Source organism: Coregonus clupeaformis, unplaced genomic scaffold (genome assembly GCF_020615455.1).
Source record: "Coregonus clupeaformis isolate EN_2021a unplaced genomic scaffold, ASM2061545v1 scaf1002, whole genome shotgun sequence".
NCBI lineage: Eukaryota > Metazoa > Chordata > Actinopteri > Salmoniformes > Salmonidae > Coregonus > Coregonus clupeaformis.
The window spans coordinates 165,745-178,584 of record NW_025534456.1 but is presented as its reverse complement, the minus strand read 5'-3'; the positions used below and the strand labels follow the sequence as shown (position 1 = coordinate 178,584).

The 12,840-nt window shown below is 44.1% G+C and overlaps 1 protein-coding gene across 1 annotated transcript; it reads right to left on the bottom strand.

The window, feature by feature from the left end:
* Positions 1 to 2,549: 2,549 nt before the first annotated feature.
* LOC121562925 (CD5 antigen-like) lies at positions 2,550 to 5,877 on the bottom strand (the record flags this gene model as incomplete). The annotated part of the gene is made up of 7 exons (XM_041875062.2): positions 2,550 to 2,828; positions 3,341 to 3,429; positions 3,533 to 3,631; positions 4,122 to 4,400; positions 4,526 to 4,834; positions 5,307 to 5,579; positions 5,811 to 5,877. Coding segments are annotated over 7 exons (1,257 nt in total), but the record flags the coding sequence as incomplete, so codon positions are not given.
* Positions 5,878 to 12,840: the final 6,963 nt, after the last annotated feature.

Sequence of the window (12,840 nt, the reverse complement as noted above, 5' to 3'; positions counted from 1 at the left end):
CAACTGTTCTGCCTGCGGTTATGGAACCCCTACCTGTCCCAGACCTGCTGTTTTCAACTCTTAATGATCGGCTATGAAAAGCCAACTGAGATTTATTCCTGATTATTATTTGACCATGCTTGTCACTTATGAACATTTTTGAACATCTTGGCATGGTTCTGTTATAATCTCCACCCGGCACAGCCAGAAGAGGACTGGCCACCCCTCATAGCCTGGTTCCTCTCTAGGTTTCTTCCTAGGTTTTGGCCTTTCTACAGAGTTTTTCCTAGCCACCGTGCTTCTACACCTGCATTACTAGCTGTTTGGGGTTTTAGGCTGGGTTTCTGTACAGCACTTCGAGATATTAGCTAATGTATGAAGGGCTATATAAAATAAAATTGATTGATTGATTGATTGAGTGTACAAAACATTAGAAACATCTTCCTAATATTGAGTTGTACCCCAACCTTTTGCCCTCAGAACAGCCTCATTGTGTCTGGGCACGGACTCTACAAGGTGTCGAAAACATTCCACAGGGAAGCTGGCCCATGTTGATTCCAATGCTTCCCACAGTTGTGTCTGTCAAGGTGACGTGAACGAAGTCAAGCGCAGGACACCGAGCTACTGGCAGACGTACTTTACTAGCACAGTAAAGGAACATACAAAACCAAACCTCCTAACAGAGAGGAACAATACGCGCATACAAAACAGCAACTGCCGACCTCACGGAAAACAACCACACACAACAACCAATGAGAGACAGGGGTACTTAAAGGGAATACAATGTAACATAATGGGAAACAGGTGTAAACAATAAAGACCAAACAAGACAAACACCGAAACACCGATCGGTAGTAGCTAGTACTCCGGGGACGACGAACCCCGAAGCCTGCGCAAGCAAGGAGGAGGAGCAGCCTCGGCTGAATCCGTTACAGTGTCAAGTTGGCTGGATGTCCTTTGGGTGGAGGACATTCTTGATACACACGGCAATCTGTTGAGCGTAAAATACCCAGCAGCGTTGTAGTTCTTGACACACTCAAACCGGTTTGCCTGGCCCCTACTTCCATATCCTGTTCAAAGACACTTAAATCTGTTGTCTTGACGATTCACCCTCTGAATGGAACACATACACAATCCATGTGTCAACTATCTCAATCCTTAAAAATATATTTTTTTTAACCTGTCTCCTCCCCTTCATCTACACTGATTAAAGTGGATTTAACAAGTGACATCAATAACGCTTCATAGCTTTCACCCAGATTCAACTGGTCTGTCTATGTCTGGGAAAGAGCAGGTGTTCTTAATGTTTTGTATACTCAGTGTAGAATTAGCACTTGTCAACAATAACTTTAATGTCATTGATATAATACAAAACAATATTCATTTACGTTACTGATTGATTGATTGATTGATTTGTAAAACACCATCTATTGTATATCAGACCTGCACTAAGTACTATACTTTCTCTGTAACCCACAGATCATAAGAGAATAACATCATTATCTCTATATACTAACAACATCATAACAATAATCTACATCCTAATCAATATCATAACATTTATAATCAATAACATCATTATCTATATACTACTAACATCATAACAATAATCTACATCCTAATCAATATCATAACATTTATAATCAATAACATCATTATCTATATACTACTAACAACATCATAACAATAATCTACATCCTAATCAATATCATAACATTTATAATCAATAACATCATTATCTATATACTACTAACATCATAACAATAATCTACATCAGTCAATATCATAAAATGTATAATCAATAACATCATGAGAGGTAAACAACACAACAAAACAAACCCCAACAACAAACTAAAATGACCCCTTTATTCAGATGTTTCAAAATACAAAGAATGAACAGATGATTATAATAATACATGGACTAATAATGGAAACACTTCAAGATAAAGAATCGAAGAGAAACACTAAATAAGATAAAGCCATAAAGACAAAAGCTAAAAGCAGCAATACATTCTGGAACACAAAACAGACGTAATTGAGCTACTCTCTAAAAATAATCAAAACCCCATGTTACCCAAAACCCCATGTTACCCAAAACCCCATGTTACCAAAACCCCATGTTACCAAAACCCCATGTTACCAAAACCCCAAGTTACCAAAACCCCATGTTACCCAAAACCCCATGTTACCCAAAACCCCATATTACCCAATCCCCATGTTACCCAAAACCCCATGTTACCAAAACCCCAAGTTACCAAAACCCCATGTTACCAAAACCCCATGTTACCCAAAACCCCATGTTACCCAAAACCCCATATTACCCAATCCCCATGTTACCCAAAACCCCATGTTACCAAAACCCCAAGTTACCGAAACCCCATACATTTACATTTTACATTTTAGTCATTTAGCAGACGCTCTTATCCAGAGCGACTTACAGGAGCAATTAGGGTTAAGTGCCCATGTTACCAGAATCCCATGTTCCCCTGGTAGCAAAAAACGAACTAAAAGGAATAATGGTGGTTGCAGTCACTCCTTTTAGATTTCTTCCAAGATTCTAGAAAGATAAACTAATTCTGAACATGCTATTAAAATTAGAACCACTTAAGGTTTGTCACCACATTTTAAACACCAGTCCACTGCTGACCATAGATTTAAAACACAAAACTGACCTAAGATCAGCATGTAGGGTCAGCATCATTCTACTCCTACTCAGTCCCCTGGGCTGCTCTCTCCTCTCCCGGTCCAGCTTCAGCTCTGGAGCTCAGAGAGACCATCTCCATGGCATTGGCATCAACATAAAGATCCATGCTGCTCACCCTGTTCACTCTCTTCTGCCTCCTGGTGGTCTAGGGAGACACAGCACCAAGAGTGAGTGAGTCAGTCATGGACTAATAATGGAAACACTTCAAGATGAAGAATCTAAGAGAAACACTAAATAAGATAAAGACATAAAGACAAAAGCAAAAAGCAGCAATACATTCTGGAACACAAAACAGACGTAATTGAGCTACTCTCTTAAAATAATTAAAACCCCATGTTACCAAAACCCCATGTTACCATGGTTGCAAAAAAACAAACTAAAAGGAATCATGGTGGTTGTTGTCACTCTTTTTAGATGTCTTCCAAGGTTCTAGAAAGATAAACTAATTCTGAACTTTTCAGCTATTATTAAAATCCCGGTCTCTCGTTCTCTCTGTGTGTGTGTGTGTCTCTGTGTCTCGTTCTCTGCTGCGCGCCTCTCGTTCTCATCTGGTTAATCACACACCTTAAACACAGATATAGACCAATGTAGAATCTGAACCCTGCTCATAGACACAAACATTTAAATGACTTGTAACGTCTGAGTAAATGTCTTTACCTTGTAGTACAGGTAGATGGTGGTGATGGCTGTCAGTAGGATCAGCAGCACTACAACGTGTCTGATGATGAAGGCTGGCAGAGGAGAGGCTGCAAACAGAAACACCTTTGATGAGGGGACTGGTCATCATCACATAGATCTGTGGGAAATCTGTCAATGACAAAGTTATAAGTCTGGATCATGTTCAGTTACCTGTGACGGTGAGGTTGAGGAGCTCACTCTCAGAGAAGAAGTTATGAGAGAAAACATAATTGTCATAAACACAGCTGTAGTTCCCTTGGTGGGAGTCATCTGCAGCAGGGAAGAGGAAGGCAGCAGAGTGATTGACAGCTGGCTGGGTCTGGGTTCTGTTGGAGCCGGTGAACGTGAGGAGGAAGGAGCCTCCTGGGTACTGTGGCTGAGTAGAGCAGGTGATGGTGAAGCTGTAGCCCCTAAACACTTCGGGCCCCTGGTGGCCCCTGGAGACCCCTCCCATTGAGTCAGTTAGGAAGATATCAGGCTGTACCAGGAGATCTGTAACAAGAAAAGAGAACAAGAAAAACCTCTTCAACTAGTTTCCTATAGATATGACAATAACATCAGCATGTAACAGTGCTAGCCACCCTCCCTCACAGGGCAACATGAGTAGTGGGCTCTTCGGCCATTCTACTACCAATGGTGGTCTATGGATTGTATGGCTGTGTGCTCGATTTTATACACCTGTCAGCAACAGGTATGGCTGAAATAGCCGAATCCACTAATGTCCACATACATTTGGCCATATAGTGTATCTTGTTATTACCTGAGCAGATCACTGTGAGTCCAGGAAGGAAATGATACATTCTCCCACACTCCCTCAGTGAAGGCTCAGACCAAGAACAGTAAACTCCAAACCCTCTACTGGTGTTTCCAGGTAGTACTGAAACAGTGGAGCCACAACCCAGCTGTCTACACACTACTGCAGCTACACCCTCCTTCTTCCAGTCTACAGCTCCCACAGTCCTCCACTCTCCCTGGTCGTACCACTCCACTCCACCAGCACAGCGACTGCCTCCTCCCACCAGCCTCACATCATCAGGCTCTGAGAAAAGAAGAGAGAGAGACAGTAATCTCACTATTTTCTCACTAAAACAAACCTATATTGCCTCTCATATTCTTCACTCCATGTGAGAAACAATGTTGATTGAGTGACAAACTGTTTCTTACCTGAGCAGGTGAGTCCAACAGCATTACCAGGTAGGCAGGTGTTGTTTTTTCTGTCTGAGGTGTCACAGTCCAGGAGAAGGGACTCATTGCCTTTACACTGGAACTCTTTATCCCAGGTCTGACCCTCCTCACCTTCTCCATAGAGCCCCCCCTGTAGAGCTGCAGGAGCCCCACAGCCAAGCTCCCCACAGACTACCTCTGCATCCTGCTGGTCAAAGTCAGCTTCACACACTGAGGCCCAGGACTGATTGGACTTCACCTCCAGTCTCCCAGAGCAGAAGCCAGCTCCATCCACAAGCTGCACAGACTCTGGAGAAAAATAGTTGGTTGAACATTCAATCAGTTTTGTTGATGACACTGTCAAGGACTAAACACAAATATGTTGGATAAAAGATTGTAGGTTGCTATGTTTGATACTGTAAGAGGTAGAAATGGGTTCTTAGTCACTCAGGACAGGGTTGGGAATAATGCAGGCAGGAGACAGGAATAAGTTCACTTCACTTTATAGAAAATAAACAGCTGGACATCCATCAGGCAGCTTCACTTCAGTAACATCTGAACTACAATGATCTGCCCATGCACATCTCCCATAAACCAATATGACAAACACAAATATAATGTTTAAATACATCTAACATCTCTCCCTCTCTTTAAATGAAATGAAAAACACATAAAACATGATATATGCAAATATTGTATAATTTACTAATTAAATCTCTCAATATTACCAGTGTCTTACCTGAACAGATCACATTATGATAATATCCACAATCATTTTCACCATAGCAGTCAGCAGGTCTTACTCCACACTCTCTAATAGTAGACTCATCTCCACTACATCCACTCCCTAGTGTGGCTCCTTTTCTTCCATCTTCAACCAGAGGTCCTCTAGATACAGCTACAACATTCCCACAGCCCAGCTCTCTACAAACAACCTTAGCCTCTTTCATTCTCCACCACATAGGACATAGACCTGACCACTCTCCTCTGTAGAAGACTTCCACTGTCCCAGAACAGGAAGTGGTCCCATTCACCAGTCTGACTGAGAGTTCAGCTGTAAACAGCAGAGAGGAAAACACAGTGGTGAGGACAGATTATGACAGGGCTTCTGTTATTCTAACAGCAGTAATGCTTTGTGGTTGACAAGTATTAGCAGTTCCATAAAACAGTACTTGTTATTGGGTTTTAGAATGGTGTGTATGGACACATGAATTTCTCCATGTGGGATAATAAAGTTGACTGATATTGAACCGCTATAATAACTGTAGATTTATACTCTACCTACCTGGTGGACTGACGCTTTGAGCCTGGATATCTGAGGAGAAACAGAGAGAGAGAGGAGAAAGAGAGAGTCAGAGGAAGAGAGAGATGTTAAATGAAAATCAACATGACATTTCATGATGTGATGGGGAAGATAGGATTATCATTGGTATGGTGCAACAACACCAACGTGTACACACATTCCCCTTCCATGGAAATGTGAACCTCTCTTTGCAGATGAGTTTATATATAATTTACATTTGCTTTTGTTTGTTTTTTCAGAGGTCAGGGACAAGCTGAGTGGAAGAGTGGAAAAGGTTACTGGTTATGATGACATATGAAAAGATATTCAGTTGACCGCATGTTTGTCTGTCATCCCTATCTCTTTTGACATCTCCCTCCCCTCCTCTGCCCTCCTCTGCCCTCCCCACCCCCTCCTCTCTGTCCTCCCTCTCTCTTCCTGACATATAGCATCAGGCCTGTTGAGCTTGACTCAGGTCACAGACCTCTAGCATCTACATTTCAGTGAAGGGAAGTGAACAAGTGCACACTTTAGGAGAAAAGAGAGATAATTGGGACAAAGCTGCTTTATAGGCTAGTGGTTCCCAAACTGGGGTCGGCAGGGTGTGGGGGGGGTCATGAATACACGTTAGACATGGCAAAATGTATAGAAATTTCAAGAAAATTTGCTTTAAAACTGCATCATTTTCTCTCCACCAACAAGAGGGGTGTGATGGAGTAGGGGGACGTTGCACCTAGACACTGATCTTGGGTCAGTTTGGGATTTTCCACACTAATGGTTGATGTTAGGATTGGGGGAGGGGAAGCAGATCCTGATCTGTCCCTAGTGGAAACTTCACCTTGGGGCTTAGACCACAGTAAGACCATTTCCAATACCCACATCCCACCCCTAGGGGGCAGCAGCAGCAGGAGACAGGTGCCTGGAGTACCAGCATGGTTTAATGGCTCTGGTGAACTTTAACCTAAGGACTTGGGTAGTGGTGCTCTTTATAGAGAATAGGGTGGTATTTGGGGCCGACTCTATGGGAAAATCTCAATTGCATTTCCTTGATTACTCGACTCCTCTCTCCTCGGCTCCTACTCAAAACCCAAAGGAGGCCAGGAGAGAGGACACAACTAGCTGACAGGATGATGAAATACTGTACTAGGCCTGGGTAATATGTGGGTAATAATATTTCATGTGTCATACTCCCACCAAACTACAGTGAAGTCTGTAGGCTCCAGGGTGAACTTTCCCCTAGGTTCATGTAACCCTCTCTTCTGAGGGACCTGAGTTCCTATCAGTTTGGACCTAGTATCTAGGTGTGTGGCAGGACTATTAGACTAGGTTGTCTGTAAGTAGTCAGAATGTGAAGGTTAATGTGTGTAAAGATGTATGGACCTAACCATAAATAATGTAGTGCAGTGCCTCCACCTAATAAGTAAGGTACCCCTGAAGATATGTATTTACTGACTAGGATATATAATAAACCCACACAGTATCGAGAACTGCACAATTATTAAATATTTACTTACTATACTTTACTTTCCTATTTATATTTTTGAGAACTTTTATTTCACTACATTCCTAAAGAAACTAATGTACTTTTTACTCCATACATTTTACCTGACACCCAAAAGTACTTGTTACATTTTCAATGGTGTGGCAGGTAGCTTAGTGGTTAGGACTGTCTGCCTCTGATCTGGTGGACTCACTAAACACACGTTTCATTTGTAAATGATATCTGAGTGTTGGGGATAGCCCCTAGCTATCCATAAATTAATATAAAGAATTTGAAATGATTTATACTTTTACTTTTGATACCTAAGTATATTTAAAACCAAATACTTTTAGACTATTACTCAAGTAGTGTTTTCCTGGGTGACTTTCACTTGAGTCTTTTTCTATTAAGGTATCTTTTCTTTTTATGAAGTATTACAAGTATGTTCTTTTTCCACCACTGCGTACGCATCAAACTGTATACTTAGACGGCCTGACAGTTGAAGATGTCGGAAGTTTACATACACTTAGGTTGAAAACTTGTTTTTCAACCTCTCCACAAATTTCTTGTTAACAAACTATAGTTTTGGCAAGTCGGTTAGGACATCTACTTTGTGCATGACACACGTAATTTTTCCAACAATTGTTTACAGACAGATTAATTCACTTATAATTCACTGTATCACAATTCCAGCGGGTCAGATGTTTACATACACTAAGTTGACTGTGCCTTTAAACAGCTTGGAACATTTCAGAAAATTTCAGAAAATGATGTCATGGCTTTAGAAGCGTCGGATAGGCTAATTGACATCATTTGAGTCAATTGGAGGTGTACCTGTAGATGTATTTCAAGGCCTACCTTCAAACTCAGTGCCTCTTTGCTTGACATCATGGGAAAATCAAAAGAAATCAGCCAAGACCTCAGAAAAAAGTCTGGTTCATCCTTGGGAACAATTTCCAAATGCCTGAAGGTACCACATTCATCTGTACAAACAATAGTAAGCAAGTATAAACACCATGGGACCACGTAGCAGTCATACCGCTCTGGAAGGAGACACGTTCTGTCTCCTAGAGATGAACGTACTTTGGTGCGAAAAGTGCAAATCAATCCCAGAACAACAGCAAAGGACCTTGTGAAGATGCTGGAGGAAACAGGTACAAAAGGATCTATATCCACAGTAAAACGAGTCCTATATCGACATAACCTGAAAGGCCGCTCAGCAAGGAAGAAGCCACTGCTCCAAAACCGCCATAAAAAAGCCAGATTACGGTTTGCAATTGCATATGGGGACAAAGATCGTACATTTTGGAGAAATAGCCTCTGGTCTGATGAAACAAAAATAGAACTGTTTGGCCATAATGACCATCGTTATGTTTGGAGGAAAAAGGGGGTGGCTTGCAAGCCGAAGAACACCATCCCAACCGTGAAGAACGGGGGTGGCAGCATCATGCTGTGGGGGTGCTTTGATGCAGGTGTCACGCCCTGACTCTGGGGACTCGTATTTGTTGAGTCAGGGTGTGTATTTTCTGTGTGGTATGTTCTATGTTGCATTTTCTAGGTTTAGATCTAGATCGTCTAGATCTATGTTGACCGGTGTGGTTCCCAATCAGAGGCAGCTGTAGCTCGTTGTCTTTGATTGGGGACAATACTTAGGCAGCCTATTGGCACTAGTGGGTTGTGGGATCTTGTTCCATGTGAGGTATGTTGTTTGTCTACCTTGGACATCACGTTTCGTTTCATTTGTTGTTTTGTCGTGGTGTTTATTCAGTATAAATAAACATGTATGCATATCACGCTGCGCCTTGGTCCGTCCCGTCTATAAACGATCGTGACAGAAGATCCCACCAGACCTGGACCAGGCAGTGTGCCGAGGAGGAGCAGAGAGGATGGACTTGGCAGGAGATGAGAGAGGATCTGGCAAGAAAGAGGGAGGCCCTGATCAGGGTGGAGAGGCAATCCCCAAAAAAATTTTGGGGGAGCACACTGTGTGGACGACGAGGCAGCATGAGGCCGCGACAGGGCGGATCCGCTGGTTAGTAGAGGAGGCCACCAGATTAGGGGGGCCATTGGTTCAGAGGGAGCAGAAGGAAAGTGTAGAGGCACGGCGAGAGGAGCTGGTTAGGCAGCAGAAGGAGCGGGGGTTAATGAAGGAATCCAGTCCCGCTCCTCGCACCAATCAAGTGGTGCGTGTCGCCAGTCCGGTCCGTTCCTGCTCCCCGCACTAAGCCAGTGGTGCGTGTTCCCAGTACGGCCTGGCCCTTTCCTGCCCCTCGCACCAAGCCAGTGGTGCGCGTCGCCAGCCCGGCCCGGCCTGTTCCTGCCCCTCGCACCAAGGCAGTGGTGCGCGTCGCCAGCCCGGCCCGGCCTGTACCTGCTCCCCGCACTAAGCCAGTGGTGCGTGTTCCCAGCCCGGCCCGGCCTGTTCCTGCCCCTCGCACCAAGCCAGTGGTGCGCGTCGCCAGCCCGGCCCGGCCTGTTCCTGCCGCTCGCACCAAGCCAGTGGTGCGCGTCGCCAGCCCGGCCCGGCCTGTTCCTGCCCCTCGCACCAAGCCAGTGGTGCGCGTCGCCAGCCCGGCCCGTTCCTGCCCCTAGCACCAAGCCAGTGGTGCACGTCGCCAGCCCGGCCCGGCCTGTTCCTGCTCCCCGCACCAGACCAGTGGTGCGCGTCGTCAGTCCGGTACGGCCAGTTCCTACTCCCCGCACCAAGGCAGTGGTGCGCGTCGCCAGCCCGGTCCGGTCCGTTCCTGCTCCCGGCACCAAGCCAGTGGTGCGTGTGTCCAGTCCGGCACGGCCCGTGCCTGTTCCACCGGGAGCCAGAGCAGTCCGCTCCACCGGGGTCCAGTCCAGATCCGGTCAGCGGCTCCACTCCGGAGCCAGAGTAGTCCGCTGTTTCTCTGATCCTGTCTGAAGCTGTACGGAGGATTCACTGTTCCACAACATAGGAGCTGACGAATGACACACACACACACACACACACACACACACACACACCATACACCACACACACCATACACCACACACACACACACACACAAACCATACACACACACACACACACACATAAACCACACACACCATACACCACACACACACACAAACCACACATACACCATACACACACCATACACACACATCACACACCACACACCATACACAACACACACACACCATACACCACACCATACACATCACACATCACACATCACACACACCATACACCACACACAATACAACACACACACAAACCACACACACACACACATACATATGCATGTATATTTTCTGCCAAAATATTTTTTTTTTGCCATTTGTTTAAGGTTGGTAGATGCATCATGTTATGGGTATGCTTGTCATCAGCCTAGGGGTTTTTTTGATAAAAATAAATGGAATAGAGAACAGGCAAAATCCTAGAGGAAAACCTGGTTTAGTCTGCTATCCAACAGACACTGGTAGACACTGGGAGAGTTGATTAACTCTGCCAGGGAGGCAGTTTGTACATTCAGACACATTAAATAGTTCAAAATGGCAACCTACCCGGCACGCAGGGCAGCTGAATCAGGTGCACCGACCGCCAACAGCCCGAGACAAATAAAAAAAAATAGGACCACAAGGCTTTATTGTGGGTTTTTACAGAAATGTTTGCCGATCCACTAGGAATGTCATGGAGATGGACCAGTGGATCGCGATCAACCGGTTGGTGAAAACTGCTCTAGACAATTGAGTGAAGTTCAATATCATGCTTCTCTCTGTGGGCTGATATGTCTGTACGGCAGTCTCGGGCTGCGCTCGCAGTTTAGAGGGAACGTTGACCATCACATCTTCATTTACATTAGTGCCTGTCCCCAGATGGACATTTATGCTACAGTAAAATACATTTACAGGTGATCACATCATTGTCCTGCTTTAAGACATATTTTTACTGTCTGCTTCCAGTTGTATGTTCTTTTACTAGCCCTGCAAATGATTATATATCTTACAATATCAAATCATATCTCAGTAACTGTCACAAGTGTATATCAGTATAACAGCATCCTACCTGTGCTCCAGAACAGGATCATCAATCACTGCAGGTATCATATCTGTCTCTAACTGGGGCTCCACTGAGCTATACAAGTCTACTGTCATGAAGAGTGGACTGAATAGTGGAAAATACTGCTAGGCTATATGACTTCTATCTCATTACTTCCTTACTTGTCTGATGTGACAAACTTTTAAATAGATCAGTGGTTAAACCCACATACAGGAAACACTGCCATTAGAAAAACCCTACAGGACACTGCTGACAGAGCAGCAATGTTTCACATAGTGTGTCCTATAATATCACCTCTAACTTTCTACTGCTTGAGTTCACCTCTTATAGAATATTGGTTAATGTTCCAGCACCTAAATATAAACAGTACCAGCACCCAAAATGAGTACTGATGAGGTGAAGGGGGGATGTGGTGTAGAAGCTAGAGGTCTGTTACCCAAGTCAACTCAACAGGTGTGATGGAAAATTACAAATTAGACAGGGGTCAGGGTTGTGGTCAGGGTTGGAGTCAGGGTTGGAGTTCGGTAGGGGTCAGGTAGGGGTCAGGTAGGGGTCAGGGTTGGAGTCAGTTCAGCTTACAGCTGTGTCTGTAAACGACGACCCTATATGGAAGTAAATTACTTCAAACTACATTCAAGACTTGAGTTTATTCAAGTAAAGTAAGAACAGGACAAAACAACATCAAGGTGTATCTGTTAGAAATCGTCAATGACATCAGATAAACTCACAAGTATCACAGTAGGCTAGAAATGAGCAATTGGTCGGCTACATAACTTAAAAGTCCATGGTGGTGACATTAACTTTTTCATAATGATCCCAACTGGATGTTTTTTTCTCAGATCAATCTCAGATCAATTAACAACAGAACGTATGGTGCTAGAATGGAGAGGGGGAGGAGATCAATTAACAACATATTTAGATGCACTTCACAACAAGATGGGCAGTTACTGTACACTCCACCTTAAAGTAAAATCCTAATTGTATATGTACCTACCTATAGACACACACACATGGTTTGACAGAAAAAGCTGGATACAAATACTATTTTCCCCACTGTCTCCACTGATGGCCTCTAACAGCAGAAACTAATAAGTGGGATATTTAAACAGTTAGCACTGAAACACAGTAGGCTGGGTAGGTTGCTAGTTGACTATGCATTGGACATTGTTTCAATGCTGCCGTCTTCTAACGTATTTGAATACCACATGTAGAAATACAGTATAACTGACAGTGACACTGTGTAATGATACAATGACACTCAAACGAATGATCTGCTGCTGCTGTGCAACATTGTAACACCACTAACATGTTTGCAGGCAGAGGAACAGTGTTAGGATGAACTGACTGGAGGAAACAGCACCTACAAGTAGCAGAGGAACAGTGTTAGGATGAACTGACTGGAGGAAACAGCACCTACAGGTAGAAGAGGAACAGTGTTAGGATGAACTGACTGGAGGAAACAGCACCTACAGGTAGCAGAGGAACAGTGTTAGGATGAACTGACTGGAGGAAACAGCACCTAC